This window comes from Oncorhynchus tshawytscha, linkage group LG09 (genome assembly GCF_018296145.1).
Source record: "Oncorhynchus tshawytscha isolate Ot180627B linkage group LG09, Otsh_v2.0, whole genome shotgun sequence".
Lineage (NCBI taxonomy): Eukaryota > Metazoa > Chordata > Actinopteri > Salmoniformes > Salmonidae > Oncorhynchus > Oncorhynchus tshawytscha.
In genome coordinates, this window is record NC_056437.1 from 33,163,243 (window position 1) to 33,181,118 (window position 17,876).

At 46.2% G+C, this 17,876-nt stretch overlaps 1 protein-coding gene across 1 annotated transcript in view; it reads left to right on the plus strand.

Annotated features, from left to right (window-relative positions):
* cxadr (CXADR Ig-like cell adhesion molecule) overlaps positions 1-17,876 on the plus strand; it is a 129,972-nt gene that overhangs the window by 46,723 nt on the left and 65,373 nt on the right. Inside the window, exons 3-6 of the mRNA XM_024431715.2 lie at positions 272-476; positions 5,179-5,334; positions 5,969-6,091; positions 6,263-6,401. Of these exons, the coding sequence (XP_024287483.1) occupies positions 272-476; positions 5,179-5,334; positions 5,969-6,091; positions 6,263-6,401 (623 nt within the window). The remainder of the gene's footprint in view (positions 1-271; positions 477-5,178; positions 5,335-5,968; positions 6,092-6,262; positions 6,402-17,876) is intronic.

A 17,876-nucleotide genomic window follows, 5' to 3' on the forward strand; every position in this document is an offset into this window, starting at 1 on the left:
TAGCTCAGCAGCACAGAAAAGAAAGGTCAAAAACAAGCCAGAGCCAGGCATATGACATTAGGGAGATAACAATACACTGACTCTTCATTTCAGTGTCTGTTGTTTTAGTAAACAGAGATGGGGGGTGGGCTTTGCACTCACTCTTAATAACCAGCTTTGACTTGTTTTTCTGAAAAGTTGTAACTCCATTACACCCAGCAATCTCCCTCTAATTCTCAGTCTATTCCCTCTCTTTCCCTCCCTCATGTTCTCTTCCTCCCTCCACCCCCAGGTGATCCTGTACTCTGGGGACAGGGCCTATGAGGACTACTACCCCGCAGTGAAGGGGCGGGCCCACTTCAACTCACCTGACCCAAAGAATGGCGACGCTTCCATCAACCTGACTGGTCTGAAGTCCTCAGACACGGGGACCTACCAATGCAAGGTGAAGAAGGCCCCTGGCATCCGCAGCAGAAAGATGCTACTGACCGTCATGGGTGAGTGGGTTGCCATGGATTACATTTTAAACAGCCGCTACTCTGCTATCTACAGTTGAAGTCAGAAGTTTACATACACCTTAGCCAAATATATTTAAACTCAGCTTTTTCACAATCCCTGACATTTAATCATAGTAAGAATTTCCTGGTTAGGTCAGTTAGGATCACTTTATTTTAAGAATTTGAAATGTCAGGATATTAGTAGAGAGAGTGATTTATTTCAGCTTTTATTTATTTCATCACATTCCCAGTGGGTCAGAATTTTACATACACTCAATTAGTATTTGGTAGCATTGCCTTTAAATTGTTTAACTTGGGTCAAACGTTTCGGGTAGCCACAAACTTTCCACAATAGGTTAGGTGGATTATGGCCCATTCCACCTGACAGAGCTGGTGTAACTGAGTCAGGTTTGTAGGCCTCCCTGCTTGCACACGCTTTTTCAGTTCTGCCCACAAATTCTCTATGGGATTGAGTTCAGGGCTTTGTGATAGCCACTCCAATACCTCGACTTTGTTGTCCTTAAGCCATTTTGCTACAACTTTGGAAGTATGCTTGGGGTCATTGTCCATTTGGAAGACCCATTTGCGACCAAGCTTTAACTTCCTGACTGAAGTCTTGATGTTGCTTCAATATATCCACATAATTTTCACTCATGATGCCATCTATTTTGTGAAGTGCACCAGTCCCTACTGCAGCAAAGCACCCCCACAACATGATCCAGCCATCCCCCTTTTTCCTGCAAACCTAATGATGGTCATTATGGCCAAACAGTTCTATTTTGTTTCATCAGACCAGAAGACATTTCTCCAAAAAGTACGATCTTTGTTCCCATGTGCAGTTGCAAACTGTCGTCTGGCTTTTTTATGGCGATTTTGGAGCCGTGGCTTCTTCCTTGCTGAGCGGCCTTTCAGGTTATGTCGATATAGGACTTGTTTACCTGTGGATATAGATACTTATGTACCTGTTTCCTCGAGCATCTTCACAAGGTCCTTTGCTGTTGTTCTGGGATTGATTTGCACTTTTCGCATCAAAGTACGTTCAACTCTAGGAGACAGAACGCGTCTCCGTCCTGAGCGGTATGACGGCTGCGTGGTGCCATGGTGTTTATACTTGCGTACTATTGTTTGTACAGATGAACGTGGTACCTTCAGGCATTTGAAAATTGCTCCCAAGGATGAACCAGACTTGTGGAGGTCTACAAAATAAATTCTGAGGTCTTGGCTGATTTCTTTTGATTTTCCCATGATGTCAAGCAGATAGGCACCGAGTTTGAAGGTAGGCCTTGAAATACATCCACAGGTACACCGCCAATTGACTCAAATTATGTTAATTAGCCTATCAGAAGCTTCTAAATCCATGACATCATTTTCTGTAATTTTCCAAGCTGTTTAAAGGCACAGTCAACTTAGTGTTTGTAAACTTCTGACCCACTGAAATTGTGAAGCAGTGAATTGTAAGTGAAGTAATCTGTCTGTAAATAATTGTTGGAAAAATGACTTGTCATGCTCAATGTAGATGTCCTAACCGACTTGCCAAAGCTATAATTTGTTAACAAGAAATGTGTGGAGTGGTTGAAAAACGAGTTTTAATGACTCCAACCTAAGTGTATGTAAATTTCTGACTTCAACTGTATCTGTTCAGTAAAACCTCCAAGCATAATGCCTTTTAAAGGGTGCATGTGGCTCACTAGAGAAGTGTTTATGCAATACCCCTCTAGAATGGCGTTATGTTTAATAATCCTAGTGGTGTGTATTGATCTAGCATTTTCCTTGATATTGCAATCCCATTCAATCAGTATACGGTAGGGAAATGGCTGTCAATATCAGATGACATCAAAATAGCCTATTAAATGTAGTTAAGTGTTGTCAAATGTACATTAATGCTGCCATATTCTGAAATTATGTATGCTAAGTGTTTTGCTTTGCAATTAAATGATGGTGTGATTGATGAGCATCACACATAATGTAATGTCGCCTCAGCCAGCTGTTTCATTGTTGCTAAGTGACAGTAAAGCAGTGTAAAATGAAGTGATACGGGCCTTATGACAGCCACTCAGCAAGCTAACCGTATATCATACATGACAGTGGGTATAGAATAGGCAGAGCATTCATAGTGATGTCTGTGCAAACAGACTTGCCGTGTATGGCTGCTCGGTGAGTCAACTTTACTCTGAACATACAGAAAGTCACTCAACCAGTCAGCATATTTACATATGAAAAGCAGTGTGGGCTGACGGCTGTGGTCAAACAACATATGAACTGTTATTAGAGCCCCGCACTGATGAAGGATTTCTCATAAACACTGTGTTTGCCTGAATAAAATGTGATTAGGACACGGTTGTTTTCCTGGTTAACCACATCTGAGAAACTGGTTTTGTGACATGATCTGTTGGTGTTATATTTACCTTCCTTTACCAGGAACTAGACGAAAACAACCTGTCTTTTTAGCCATTCCTTTACACCAGCAAGGCTGGCTCGAAGCCTCTCTCACGTCTATAGGAAGGAAGGTTAGATTTGTTCAGTGTACCTGAGCCAGCCAAGGAGAGATGGGCTTGAGCTGACTAGAGCAAATACCTAGGCAGGCAGATGGTGATGGTCCTTAGGGAGCTGTGCAGAGGAATTTCTTGGCCACAGAGCTGGTCATCTAGTGTCTTTACTAGTTTAGTGCCGCCGCCTGGTAGTGGGTCTGACAGGCCTGAAGGCATTGACCACTCGGGCAGAGCTATTCCTATTCTAGAGGAGAGCAGTGTAACAAGGAGACAGGAAGACATCTTGCCTGCGCCACAGTTTACCTTCAGGTCAATATCGTCACCGGAACGTAAATGCTCCCGAGCGCATTGGCAGGGAAGGACACGGTCACACTCTCTCAGGAAGTAGACACACACACACACACACACAGGGGCATTTGTCCTGAGTGCAGGTAACGTTAGGAGCTGTGTGCGTGTTGTCTCCCTGTATGAAGATCGACAGTGAAGGTAACAGAAGGAGAGGGCACACCTGCAGTCAGTACAGCACACCGGACAGGCATGTCAGCAACCCTCGCAACTGATCAGTGTCTGCCGCTACCTCACTACAGCTTTCGGCAGCCAATCACAATTCCTCTTTCCCTCACCTTAGTCCCAATCACTATCTCATTACTCATACGCCACTACAGTATTTAACATGCCAATCGCTCCCTGAGTCCAAACAACCAATCAGCCCTACCTAGACCTCTCTAAAGCCAATCTTTCTGTCTCCCTGGCCTCAGTCCCAACTGATCCCTCATTGTCTTTATAGCCATCCCACTGTGGTCTACCACAATGTATCACTCTCCCTCTATCTATACTGTGTCCTATCAGTACCTCAATGTAGTCCACCACAACCAATATATCTCCTTATCTTCAGCACTTCATATTACACCACATCCATGTAGTCCACCACAACCAATACATCTCCTTATCTTCAGCACTTCATATTACACCACATCCATGTAGTCCACCACAACCAATACATCTCCTTATCTTCAGCACTTCATATTACACCACATCCATGTAGTCCAGCACAACCAATACATCTCCTTATCTTCAGCACTTCATATTACACCACATCCATGTAGTCCACCACAACCAATACATCTCCTTATCTTCAGCACTTCATATTACACCACATCCATGTAGTCCAGCACAACCAATACATCTCCTTATCTTCAGCACTTCATATTACACCACATCCATGTAGTCCACCACAACCGATCTCACACTCTCTACAGTATCTGTCTCAAGACATTATTTTTCTCTTTTTACCTCCTCTCGTTCATATCACCCCCCCGGTCCATCAGCACTCATTTAATTTCTCTTCCATTTCTCCTCCCCTCTCTCGTTCTGTCCATCCTGACCCCCTGCCTTTTAGTGCAGCGCACAGCCCATACTAATCTATGTGCTGCCGTGTCCCACAGGACAGGGCTCTCTGGTGTTAATCCACATGGTTCTGCCCGATAAGTCCCTGTCCCTGATCTCCCCTCCCTCTCCTCTCTCTCCCCTCCCTTTCCCTGGGCTTTGTTGTTACAGCGCCCATTACCAAACCATGATGTCAGCGCTCTAGCACAAAGCTCTATCCGAGAGATGCACACAGAGAGAGACAGAGAGATATACACACAGACGCACACACACATTCACACACGGCCAATCAGGCTTCCTAAAGACGACAATATTTAGAATGCCCCTCCACCTCCCACCCCTGGCTTTAGTACCCATACCTCATCCCACCCTCTCCAGCAGACAGACAGACAGTCTGTCAGTTGGTCTGTATATCTTTGACTTGCACTGGATCCAGCCTGGTTTCAATTTGGGGCTTTGTTTGCTTTTGAATTCTCATCACATCTCCTGCCAACAGACTGAGGAAATTGTTTGCGTACGCTTGGCTTTCCCAGAGAGGCACTACCCCTTGTGTGCGCACGTCACTCTCCAATCTTCATCATCTTTAGTGACAGCACCTGTAATGACAGCAGCTGTATCAATTACCCTGATTACTGCTCTCATTATGCTGATGACTGCTGCTATGAAGGGGACACACACACACACACAGAGCTCAGCAACCTGCTAGGGGGGTGTGCATTGGAAAATGAGGAAGGGTTTGTGTAGCTTCAAGCTAATTTCTGTTTTCCGCCATGTATGCCATCTCTAATAGCTTATGCCCTCTCCCCCTCCTCCCTCTCCCCTGACAGTGAGGCCGTCCAAGCCCAGATGCTCTACTGAAGGCCCCACCCAGGAGGGTAAGGACGTGGTCCTGAGGTGTACATCCAGTGAGGGGACCAACCCCCTGCAGTACACCTGGGAGAAGACCAGTGACAGCAAGATTCTGCCTGCCTCAGCCGTGCTAGGTAACACACACAGGATGTAAATATACACCGAGTATATCAAACATTAGGAACACCTTCCAAATATTCAGTTGACCCCCCCAAGTTGGCTGGATGTCCTTTGGGTGATGGACCATTCTTGATACACACAGGAAACTGTTGAGCATGAAAAACCCAGCAACATTGCAATGCAATATTTGACACAAACCGCCAGGCACCTACTACCATTCCCCGTTCAAAGGCACTTACATTTTTTTGTCTTGCCCATTCACCTTCTGAATGGCACACAATCCATGTCTCAATTGTCTCAAGGCGTAACAATCCTTCTTTAACCTGTCTCCTCCCCTTCATCTACACTGATTGAAGTGGACTTAACAGGTTACGTCAATAAGGGTTCATAGCTTTCACCTGGATTCACCTGGTCAGTCTGTCATGGAAAGAGGTGTTCTTAATATTTTCTATACTCATTGTATTTATTGAAGATTTTTACAAAACACAATGTGGTTACACAAGTTTTCACCATCCTCAGATGGAGCTGATGATTTCAAACAGAATGGATATTCACTGCCAACTCAAGTAAATGGACAAAAATGTTTCCAATTTCTTTTTGGCTTCCTGAACGTGCCCCTGTAACCTGTCAGCCTCTCTATGTCTGTAGACCCTGTGGGAGGCACCATGAATGTAAGGAATGCGTCCATCAGCTCCTCAGGAACCTACCGCTGCACAGCTAAGAACCACGTGGGCATGGAGGAGTGTATTCTACAGCTTGGCATCACTCCCCGTGAGTCCCTCACCACCCCCTGATTCACCTTTATCTGCTCTTTAATTGAAGACTATCAATGTTTTCATTTATCTGGCGTGGATTGGTGCTTGGACCTGTATTGGTTGTATGGTGGAATTGTGGAATTTTATCATGTATCATGTATATTTTTTTTAATGATCTGTGGTCTAGCACCCAACACTGCTGGTATCATAGCTGGAGCCATCATCGCTGTGCTGCTGGCCCTCATCATCATCGCCATCGTCCTCTTCTGCTGCTGCCGCGCCCACCACAGGAAGAAGTACGAGAAGGAGATCTCTTACGAGATCAGGTACGGTCACTGCATTATTACACCATTGTACAGCACTGGCATTAACTGCATCCAACAGCTATTAGATTAGATGTCCACCATACAACCTTTCAATCACGCCAAGCAAATGAGAGCATTCATCAGTGAAGAGCAGATAAGGTAGTCAGGAGTGTGAGGACTCACGGCGTGCCAAGCTGTGCCACTCCTCCATGCCCACGTGGTGCTGACTCTGTATTGGAATTCCTGAGCGATGGTTTGCATTCCTTACATTCATGGTGCCTCCCACGGGAAGTCTACAGGTATAGAAAACTGACGAGGAGCACATTCGAAGCCCAAGTGGAAGCATTTTGTCTGAGTTGGCGTGAGTATCCATTCTGTTGAAATCATCAGCTCCATGCAGTGAGTGAAAACGCAATCTATTTCCCATTGTGTTTTGTAAAAATCTTAAATATCAATGAGTGACGTAAGAACCTCTTTCCATGACGAACTGACCAGGCGAATCAGGTGAACCCTTATTGACGTAACCTGTTCAGGGCACTTCAGTCGGTGGCAGGTGAGGAGGTTGAGTTAAGAAGGATTGTTAATATGGTGAGTGAACATGGACGTGTGCCATTCGAAGGTGAATGAGCGAAGATGAAATGGCCAAGTGCTGGCGAGTGTGAGCCTGGCGATTTGTCGTCGAAAATATTGCGTGCGTGTTGCTGAGTTTTTCGTAGCCAACGGTTTCTATTGATATTCATCAGAAGGTCCGTCGCCCCAGGGACATCCGGCCAACTGGGGGTCAACGGCGGAGTGTTCATGTTTGATACTTCGACAATATTACATCTGTGTGTGTACTAGCGGCTGGGCGAGCAGAAATCTTTAACGTGCTGATCTTCTTTCCCAGGTGGCGGGGTGTCCCCTCGCCCTGGTTTTCGGGATTGCGTCACTACACCGATTGAAGCGCTACGTGAAACATCTGGGCTTTGAACGTCTTTCTGGAGGAAGAGGAGAGCACAAGCCGTAGAATGGCGTATGGCGGCTGGAGGCCAGCGAGCCTACGCAAACCCGCTCCTCACTGTGCACACTAACGGGCCTTGTCATGGCTGGCTATTTGTGTGTGTCCCCTTCATAACGGCGGTCATCGGCGCGTGAGGAGCGGTGTCGGGAGCCGGTGATGCGGCTGCTGTCGTGCGAACCCAGCGTCGCCAAAGATGATGAGAAGGTGGAGGTAAGCGTCTTTATCTTGGTGAATACCTCTTAGCCAATCAACATTTCTCGATCTGGCAGTGAGAATTCAGAAACAGAAACTGGAAATTGAGCAGGCTTCAGTCGGTGAGTCAATAGCTACGAACCAACTGAGCAGACTGTCTGTGTCTGTCTGCTGAGTAATTATGGTACTAAGCAGAGTGAAGGTGGAGGGGCGTATAGATCGGCGAACGATTGGCGGTGTGTAATGTGTTTCTGTCGTATATCTCGATATCTCTGTGTCTCTCGAGATGAAGCTTTGTGCTGGAAGCGCGACATGGTTTGGTAATGGGCGCTGTAGCTGAGGCGAAGGAGGAAGAAGGCGTCGAGAACTGAGGACCCGGGCAGAATATGGTTGGCAGCCTGTCTGTGGGATGCGGCCTTTGTTAGTATGAGCTGTCTTTATAAGCAGTAAAGATGACAGAGCTGAAGGAAAATGGAAGTAAATATTTGAAGCCAACAGTAAGAAAATGTCTTGGCTGAGGCAGCGAAGAAGTGTGAATGAATGTTAATATGGTGCTGAAAGGAGATGACGTGCTGAATTCCAGCAGATGTGATGTGTATGAGATGCTATTGATGAACTGTGGGTATTGATGTGCTGAAGTGCTGAAGATGGGTAGCTGAACTACATGTATTGTGTATAGTAGCTGAAGTGGGGAACTGAGGCGGAACTGTAGATGTATTATGCTGGGTGGGAGATGTGGTGTGGTGAACTGTGATGGCAATGAGTGCTGAGACAGGAAATGTATTGTTGTGTTAGATGTTATATGGTGCTGTGGTTGTGATGAACGATGGTGGAACACAGTATAGATAGAGGAAATGACCTGATGTATTGAACCTGGCTACTAGGTAATGAGAGATCGGTAAGGACTGAGCCGAGAGGTGGGCTGGCCCAAATGCAGAGCCAGGAGCTGATTGTGTTTGAACTCGGGAGCATTGGCATGTTAATACTGTAGTGGCGTATGAGACAGTGATTGGGTTTAAGGTAGAGGAAGAGGAATTGGGTGTACCAGCTGTAGTGTGGCGGGCCTTGTTGCGAAGGTGACATGCCTATCGTGCTGTACTGACTGGAGTGTGCCCTCTCCTTCTGTTACCTTCACTGTCGTCTTCCTACGAGAGCAACACGCACGCAGCTCCTAACTGCACTCAGGCTCTCAGTGTGTCTACTTTCCTGAGCCGTGTCTTTCTAACATCTTCCGAGAAACTCATTGCCTGAGAAGGTAAACTATGGCGCAGGCAAGCCTTTCTGCTCCTTGTTACACTGCTTTCTCACCTAGGCAGGAATAGCTCTGCCGAGGTAGTCAGCCTTCGAGCTACAATCGAACCCTTACCGGCGTGATCCCCATAAGCGGTAAAGGAGCACTGGATGACGCTGGAACCGTATATCTGCCTGCCTAGGTATTTGCTCTAGTCAACTCGAAACCACGGCAGTACACTGAGCAAATCTGGCAGCTTCTATAGACGAGAGAAAATTCGAAACCAGTACTGCTGGTGAGATGGCTAAAGAGACGGGTTGTTTTCGTCTGGATTCCTGGCAGAAGGCAAGCTATAACGCCAATAATCGCAATCGCAAACCGAGACTCTCAGGTAATGATTAACAGGAAAACAACCGTGTCCTGTCACATTTTATTCAGGCAAGCGTGTTATGAAATCCTTTCTGTCAGTGCGAATAATAGCGGGTCTAAGCCGCAACGTCGGCCACACTGCCATATGTATATGCTGACTGACTTTCTGTTCGAAACAAGATGGAAGAAACAGCCGCTGCAATCTGTTGCACAGACATCCTGCCCCTGATACCCTTGTCATGTATGATAGCTGCAGGTAACGCTGGTGGCGTCGCACTCATTTTACACTGCTTACTATAAAGCGCTTGGCAATGAACAGCAGCTGGCGTATTATTGTAATGTGATGCTCATCAATCACACCATCGACAGTACGAAGCAAACTTGCTTATACATGGTGAGAATATGACATTAATATGTACATTGGTAACATAACATTTAATAGGCTATTTTGTGTCATCTGATATTAGACAACCATTCCCCCAGTATGTGAATGAAATTACTATCAGAAAATGCTAGATCATACACCACTAAGTTCTATTAAACATAACGCCATTCTGAAAGGAGTATTATAAACACTTTCTCTCAGTGACCACATGCACACCCTTGCAAAAGAGCTTTATTCATCTTTAATTTTACTGAACAGATACGGTTGAAAGTCGAAATTTGCATGCACTTGGGTTGAGTCGTAAACTCGTTTTTCAGCTACTCCACGACGGCAGAAACCCTTAACGGCAGTCGGTGGTTATCTACGTGTATGACAAATCTGCAACAGTGTTACGAACAGATTACTTCACTTACAATTCACTGCTTCACAATTTCAGTGAGGTCGAAGTTTTAGGCACTAGGATGACTGTGCTGCGCAGCTTTAGAAATTACAGAAAATGTCGTAGTTTAAACTTCTGACAGGCAATTAACGTAATTTGGTCGGTGCGTGGCTACGGGCCCACCACCTTCAAACTCGATTATCGTGGAAAATCAGAAATCGGCCAGACTCGGGGTATTTTGGCAGACACTCACGGTCTGTTCGTCGCGGGAGCAATTTTCAAATATGAGCCTGCCATCTGTGTAATGTAGTATCTTTCATGGCTTTCACGCTTCATCATACATTCAGGCGGAAGGCATGCCTCTCCTAAGTTGAGCTGCTGTGCGAAAGTGCAATCCCAGGACAGCAGCAAGGACGTATTAGTGCTCGGCTGGTACATATCTGCTGTCACGCAGGTAAACAGGGTCTATAGGCATGGCCTGAACTCGGCAGGAAGAAACGCGACTTTCCAAACCAAGCAAAGCCAGGCGACAGTTCCTGGCATGGGGCTAGATAATGTTTGCGGTGCACGATGAGCTGAAAATGAAACGACCGCCAACTGACTTCAAATCGTGGAATTTGCACGGGGATGGCTGGATCATGTTATTGAGGGAGTGCTTTGCTGCAGTGAGACTTCTGCAAGATAGATGTCATGGTGAGTGGTAGTTGCCAACGAGCAGCATCAAGACTCGATCAGAGTTAAAGCTGATCGCAAATAGTCTTCCCAACTGGACAATGACCCAACATCTTTCAAGAGTTGCAACAACTCTTGGGCTGGCAAAGTCGAGAACATTGAAGTGGCTTATCTGGCCCTGGTATAAGAAAATTGTGGGCAGGCAAAAAGCGTGTTGCGCGAGGCCTACAAGCTGACACAATCAGTGGGCCATAATCCACCTGGCTATTATTGAAAGTGTGGCTACCCAACTGACCCAGAAAATTTAAGAACATGCTAAATACTGTAGTGGTATGCAGAATTCTGACCCACTGTAATGATAATAAATAAAGAAAGCTGAAATAAATCATACTATCTACTAATATCTGACATTTCCAAATTCTTAAAATAAAGTGATCCTAACTGACTAACAAGAAATTTCTTGCAGGCAAATATCAGGGATTGTGAAAAGCTGATTTAAATATATTTGGCTAGGTATGTAAACTCTGACCAACTGTAGGCTCAGCAGTAACATTGTTTAAATGATCCTGGCTCACCATGACGGTCAGCCTTCTGCGCGGTGCCAGGGAACTTCTTCACCTTGCGTCCCCGTGTCTGAACTTCGGAGTAATCGGGTGATGAAGCGTGCGCCCTTCTTTGGTCGAAGTTAGTGGGCCGCCCTTCACTGTGTAGGCCTGTCCCCAGGTACAGTCTGTGAAGGAGAAAGGGGAGAGACAACTGAAGTAGAGGAAATTGCTGGAGTGATGGGTAACTTTCAATGTTGTGGGAAGGTCTCATCTCTGTTTACTAACAGACAGGAAAATGAGAAGAGTCGGTGTTATCTCTAATGTCTGTGCCTGGCTCTGGCTGTTTTGTTTCCTTCTTTTCTGATAACATTTGAGCTATGTGCCAGGCAAACAAAGCCCTACTGTGAGTGGCTGGCACCTGCTGTCAGCAGAGACATAAAGGCGCTACTGTTGAGCTCAGCAGCCCAGCCCTGCCTTCGTCTCCCCTTGTCGACACAGCGCTCAGAGAGAAACCCGAAGATGGAGTCAGAGTGAAACAGCGGGTGCATTTCTTATCAACTGTACCAGCCCGATCTTTAAGGAGGAAGCTAATTCTCTCACATGCGCAGGCTACATTGCATGGGCTGTCGAAGGCGCTTGTGTTAAACATTGCGTGAAAGGAAAAACTGATGAAAATTGTGAGTGAGAAAAGAAAACAAGGGCGGAGAGTATTGAGCTGTATGAGCGAGAAAAGCAAAGAGGCGAGATGGTGAGCTGTGAAGGGAGCGAGAAGAAGCCCAAGGAGAGGCCAATTGTGAAAGGGAAGAAGGCAAGAGAGGCCGGAGGAATGGTGAGTGAGGGCAAAAGAGAACAAGAGGGCGGAGAGATATTGAGTGTGAAGAGCGAGAAAGCAAGGAAGCGAAGAAAAACAAAGATGAGCTGTGACTTGAAAAACAAGAGAGGAGCTGTGAGAGCGGAAGAAGCAGAAGAAGCGAGAAAGAAACAAGGAATGGTCAGGCTGAGGGCGGCAAGGCTGCCGGAGGATGGTGAGCTGTGGTAAAGCAAAGAGGCCGGAGGTGTGAGGTGTCTGGCATCGGCTGAAACATTGTTGACTTGCGGTAGTAAGCAAGCATCTTCATCCAACTTATAAATCAGCTGTAATGCATACCTGGATCCCAGGAGAAGACATGAACCCTCAAACTAACCGCGAGATCGAAGCAGAGCAGCAATAACAAGCGATGGTGAATTAAATTGCCTGGTACTGAGGCGGGAGCAGGCAGCAAGCATCGATGCGGAGACACAATCTCGAACGCACGAACTTTTAATCTTGTACGTACCACGTAATATGATAGCGTGTCAATAAAGCTGGAAATCTATATCTGCATTGCTGAATAATCAAGGGCGGGCATTAGTGAAACGTTGGCGGAGTTAGCTAAGGACGCATTCATTCGAGTTCTGATTAAGCGATGGAGCCGGTACTGTGCTCGTCTGGTAGTCGGAGCTGAGCTGGAGCGATGTGCGCTGAAAGCTATTTCGCGCAATATAATGGTACGTTGTATTAGTTAGGAGTGGCACCTTTGTGAACATTTAAATGTGTGAATGTAAAGAAAATAATGAAAACAAAGAGAAAACAAAAAGGAAACAACACTACAGTTGTAGCAACACCAGTAGCCGATTTATGGGGCCATACTAAGATGAGGGTCGTAATCTGCAGAAGTGAGGCTAACGGAAGGCAAGCTGCAGGTGGCATCACCTGTGTACACTGCACTGTGTCCCGATACTGTCTGATAATGGAAACGGTGATACTGGTGCTGTTAAGTGGAGCTTTCCTGACCTTTATGGTCGGTTTCAGAAATGCCTTGGCTCCCAGTGTGGGTTTGCAACCTGAACCACCACTCTCATCAATTTTCTTCGTGAAACAAGCTCTAGTGCTCCTCAGCCCTGAAGCCTTTGTCAATCCGCCGGGGTAGCTTGCGTTCCGGTCTCCCAGCTGGCAGCGAATATGGCAGCTAAGAGGCAATAGCTGTTTCATGACTGTAGTTGTGTAAACCAGTTGAAATACAACTGCTGTAACCTGCTTTCATTATCATATTTGTGATAATAAATACTAATTATCTCTGCATGCTCAGCATGGTTTCACTTTATTCCACAATTTAGACCAATAATGAGGATATCACCAAATATTGAACCTGGCTTTTAAATTATTTTCTGATGCTGTAGTCATTAATTTTTCACCACTTTAGAGGCTCTGAGAAATCTTTGGCTGTTGCAAACTCAAGTAGTCTGTCATAAGGAGTGGTCAGGTAAAGAATCACTTCTATCAGTCTACCTCTACACTCAATGTCTTCTTCAGCTCTAATTCAAATGCTCTCCTCTCTCCTCATACTAATAAACTTACTCCCTTATCGTCATATATCCATCTACTCTCCCTCATATCTATCCCCTTCCGGCGAAACCACATCAATGTCCAGCCTGCCAGTAATGTGAGCCCAGCACCGCTCTCTGGGCGTCCGTATCTGCCGGCCATTACGATGGCCCCGGCTCTGGACTGCCGGCATAATCTACTGGGCACTGTCACAGCTACGCCAAGCCGGCCCTGCAGCCGCTGGCTGCAGGCCGCTGGTACTGATAATACGCATGACATCACCCCGCCGAAATAATTAAATTTATGTGCGTGTGTTTATCTGTCACAGCTGCATGATGTCCTCTGTTGGACATTATCTGCCGGCAGAAGGAAGATAAGCTTGGCCGTTAATGAAGATGAAGAAATGATCTGGTAGTGCCAGTAGGTGGAGTGTATTAGTGTCAGGAAACACAGTGGCTTCTGAAATTATGGCATTCAAGCCTGTGCAGCTGATACAGCTTTCAGAGAGGAGGCCAGACACAAGCCCGACCGCCCGCAACAAGGACCCTACCACAGTTATAATCACATAGATCACACCCAAATGTCAAGCCTGAGAAACGGCTATAATAATGTTATTTTGGGAAATGCACTTCTTCCACCCATCCCCCAGTGTCGGCAGTGGTTCCCATTCTAGTAAACGAAGTAGGTACTTAAATAAGAGCTCTCTGAACTCCCAAAAAACCGGCCAGAGACAATGGAGGAGGAGTGAAGATGGTGGCAACTAATGAGGAAACCTACTGATCTTCTTCTAGCCCTGGACAACAACAGAAAAACTCAGCCATGCTGAGAAGAGAGATCAGAGAGGATGCAGAGGGGCTGGGAGCGGTGGGAGACTCCCGGGTAGTCTGTCCTGCATGCTCTGTACATGTCTCGGGCAATGCATGAATGCTGGATGTCTGTCTCGGCGGCCTTGTGTGCCCCCATGCCTCCAGACTACAGAGGATGACCTGTGAGTCTCACGGCACGGCTTGCCGTACGAGTAGTGGTGGTCAAACAACTGGCACACCCCCTGAAACACTATACGCACGCTCCTTGTACGATGCCACTGAAGAGCGATATACACTCAAGCCCATGTGGAGATATTTTATAACGCTTTAAATATAGTAAAGAAGATGACTTGACTATTTTCATGAAATTTGTGAGCAGAATCGGCCATAATTAATACAAAAATTCTCCCATAAGATAGAATCTTTGATTCATCATAGGCTACTTCAACAGACGAACAAATGAAGAAAATCGAAAATCATTTAAGACTATAATAATTATTTGCAGAGTGCGGTGGAAAAATAAATCGATAGTCACTACAAACAAGCAAGATTTCTGTACTCACAGGCTGCTAGACCTGCAATCTCCCGCTAGACCACCTATATTAATGACACCTGTTTGAAACTTGTTGTATCAATATAAGAGCACACTGTCCACCAGGGCGGTCTCGCCAGGCTAACTATGGCCAAGCAAAATTATAGACACCATAGGCTGAGAAGAACAGTCTGCAATAGTGAAAAAATCAACTGTGGGAAGGTATTAGGAAATGGAAGGGCATTCAGAGACACCGCTGATATCGATCTGGGGCTGCCACATGATCTCGCACGATGGTCAATGATGCAAACGATGGTATCAAGCGAACTAATGAATGACCTGCGAAGCTGGGACCCAGTAACAAACCCTGCCATCAATAAACACACTGCGCGCCGGACTCAAATCTGCGTTGCTAAGATGTCAGCCGTCTGAACTTTAGAAGAGACGGGAAAATCGTATGGTCAGATGAAAAACAAAATGTACTTCTTTGAAAGGACAAATGCTGGTTACAGCATCAAGACACCATACTGTGTGAGGCAGAGCATCATGCTTTGAGGCTGTTTTCTAGGGAGTGGATGACTTGTCCATGAGAAGAGATGGGGCCGGCTCTCGTGAGATTTTGAGAATTAGCCCTCGCTCACGGCAGGGCATTAAGGTGAAGCGTGGCTGGGTGAACCTGACAATGATCCCAGACACACCACCCAGTGCAACGAAAAGTGACTTCGTAAACATATCCGTCTGAGCCTAGCCGGTCTCCGAATCCTTATAGAAAAATATCTTTGGAGAAGTGGTCCGTGTTACCAACGGCAGCCCAAACATCGCTGCTCTGAAGAAGATCTGCGTGAATGGGCAAAATGCCGGCAGTGTGAAACGACGTTTGACCTCTGTCATTGTCAACAGGTACATGGCAAGTGTGAAACTTTGTTATTGACAGGCTACTATTTTCACCCCAAATAGCTATAAAGGAAGTACTGTATAATTTTCACCAGTTTTCACCATTTTCTGTCCTCGCCAGGCAGTCAACACCTGTGATAGCCACGAGCCTCCACTAATGGCAGGGTGGAGAACTGCACAGTGATGACTATTCATGCACGCTTGCCAATGAGAAACTCTCGACATCCTTTGTATATATAAAGAGAGCAATAATGATTGCATCCTTCAAGTGAGTGGATTTATTCAACCATACCCGTGTGTAGTGTAAAGTGAGCACACAGCCATACCTTCCATGGAGCAGGCATTGGCAGTAAGTGTTCTTGCAGTGACGTCATAGGGTGCCAACTCCAACAGTCAGACAAGTCAAGCAGCCCGATCAACTGCAAGTCTGTTGTTGTGAGTAAACTTTGAGCTACATGCTGATGCTGAAAGAACATAAAATAAATACCGTCAGTGCAACCTCACCTATTCAAACAAGGCGTCAGCACAATAACTGTTTGTTGGAAGACTCGCAATGGTTACCATTGCCCGGCAGCGCGGGCCTAAGATCACCATGCTGGCGTTAACGGTGTGTAAGCACCAACACCGACCAGACTCTGAAATGTTGCTGCGGGTGACGAATCATGCTTCACGATCAGCTGGATGAATCTGTGTTTGGCAGGCCTACTGGGAAGAGCATACACCTTCCCAAATGTGCGAGCCTTGTAAAGAGGTGGAGAAAGGAGGCTTGTTCATCGTTGAACTGGCCAGTTCTGGCTAGGCCCACAGTGAAAGGAAATGTAATGCTACGGCACACAATGACAATCTGGGCGTTCATCTTTCAGCTTTGTGAGTAGTACGGCCAACATGTGCGCCCACAGCAGCCACTTGAAATAGCTGTGGACCGTGTGGAGCGACGTTGAGCCTGCACGAAGCGATCTCAACACATCGGTACTGCTGAAGTGGTGGGTAGCCTGTCAGACTAATGCCCAATAAGTGCCGACTCACTGTCTTTGTATTTGAATATACCGCGCAATGTTCAATACAGTGGAAAGCCTTTGGCGAAGAGTGGTGTTACTAACGGCGAAAAGTGGCAAACTCCATGCTATGCCCATGTTTTGGGATGAATGATTAGACGGCGAGTATTGCCTGTATTGTGAGCTCATCCGAGGAACATATCGAAACTCATGCATTTGGTCAACCTGTCAGTGGGACAGTTATATTTTGTGCTCTTCGAAAGGAGAACGCCATCATCTGCGATGACAATTTATGAGCTACGTATCACCGCAAAATTGAAAATTCAAACACAGTTCCATTAGGCTAATTGATAACAGTCTTCATCACCGAAATGGCGCCGATATATACGAACGCTGACGAGAAAGCTCGCGACTCCTCTCTGTAAAGAAGAACGACAACACAAGCTCAATAACTGTTGTGCTATAAGATGCATCTGCGCCACCCTCGCTCGCGGTGAAAGTCAGCGCGGCAGAGGACGAGCGATGCATTCGCCGTCAGCATGTCGCTGAACACTGTTGACAAAATGGTTTTAAGAATGTCTACAGGAACGTTGTGTAATCCTTCAAAACCCTGACGTACAAGCCGCTAAAGAAGCCAATGTCAGTGGTTTTATTATTCCCAGCTTTCTCATAACACTTCTGTTGAAACGGATGGTTCCAACACCTTCATGATGAATTCTGACATGCCAGAAGGAATAACTAATTTTTTCGTGGATGGAAGAACAAGCACCACTCGGAAGGACTATTAATACCGCTATATGCTTTCTGTTGTCGAGAGGCCAGCAAGCATTCGTGGAAGCCAGCACGAGCCAGGAGCTGACAGTCCAGCGACACTTCTGGCCTGGACGTGGTCCCTGAGATGTGATCTCAGGCCATGGGCGACCTCGGCTGCGAGAGAGGGGAGAGGAAGATCGTGTACAATAGCACACGCTGTTGGCATTCCATTAGCATTGAAAGCAGATCGGGTAAATGACTAAGTCTATGATGTTAGCTTCAAAACAAATCGAGATTCCATCTAGTAGGTGACCATATGTTTCGGTTAAGCAACTTTCCGGTGTTCTATCCCGAAATATGATCATATTAATTGTAATACGGTGAGCTTTCACAGTCAGC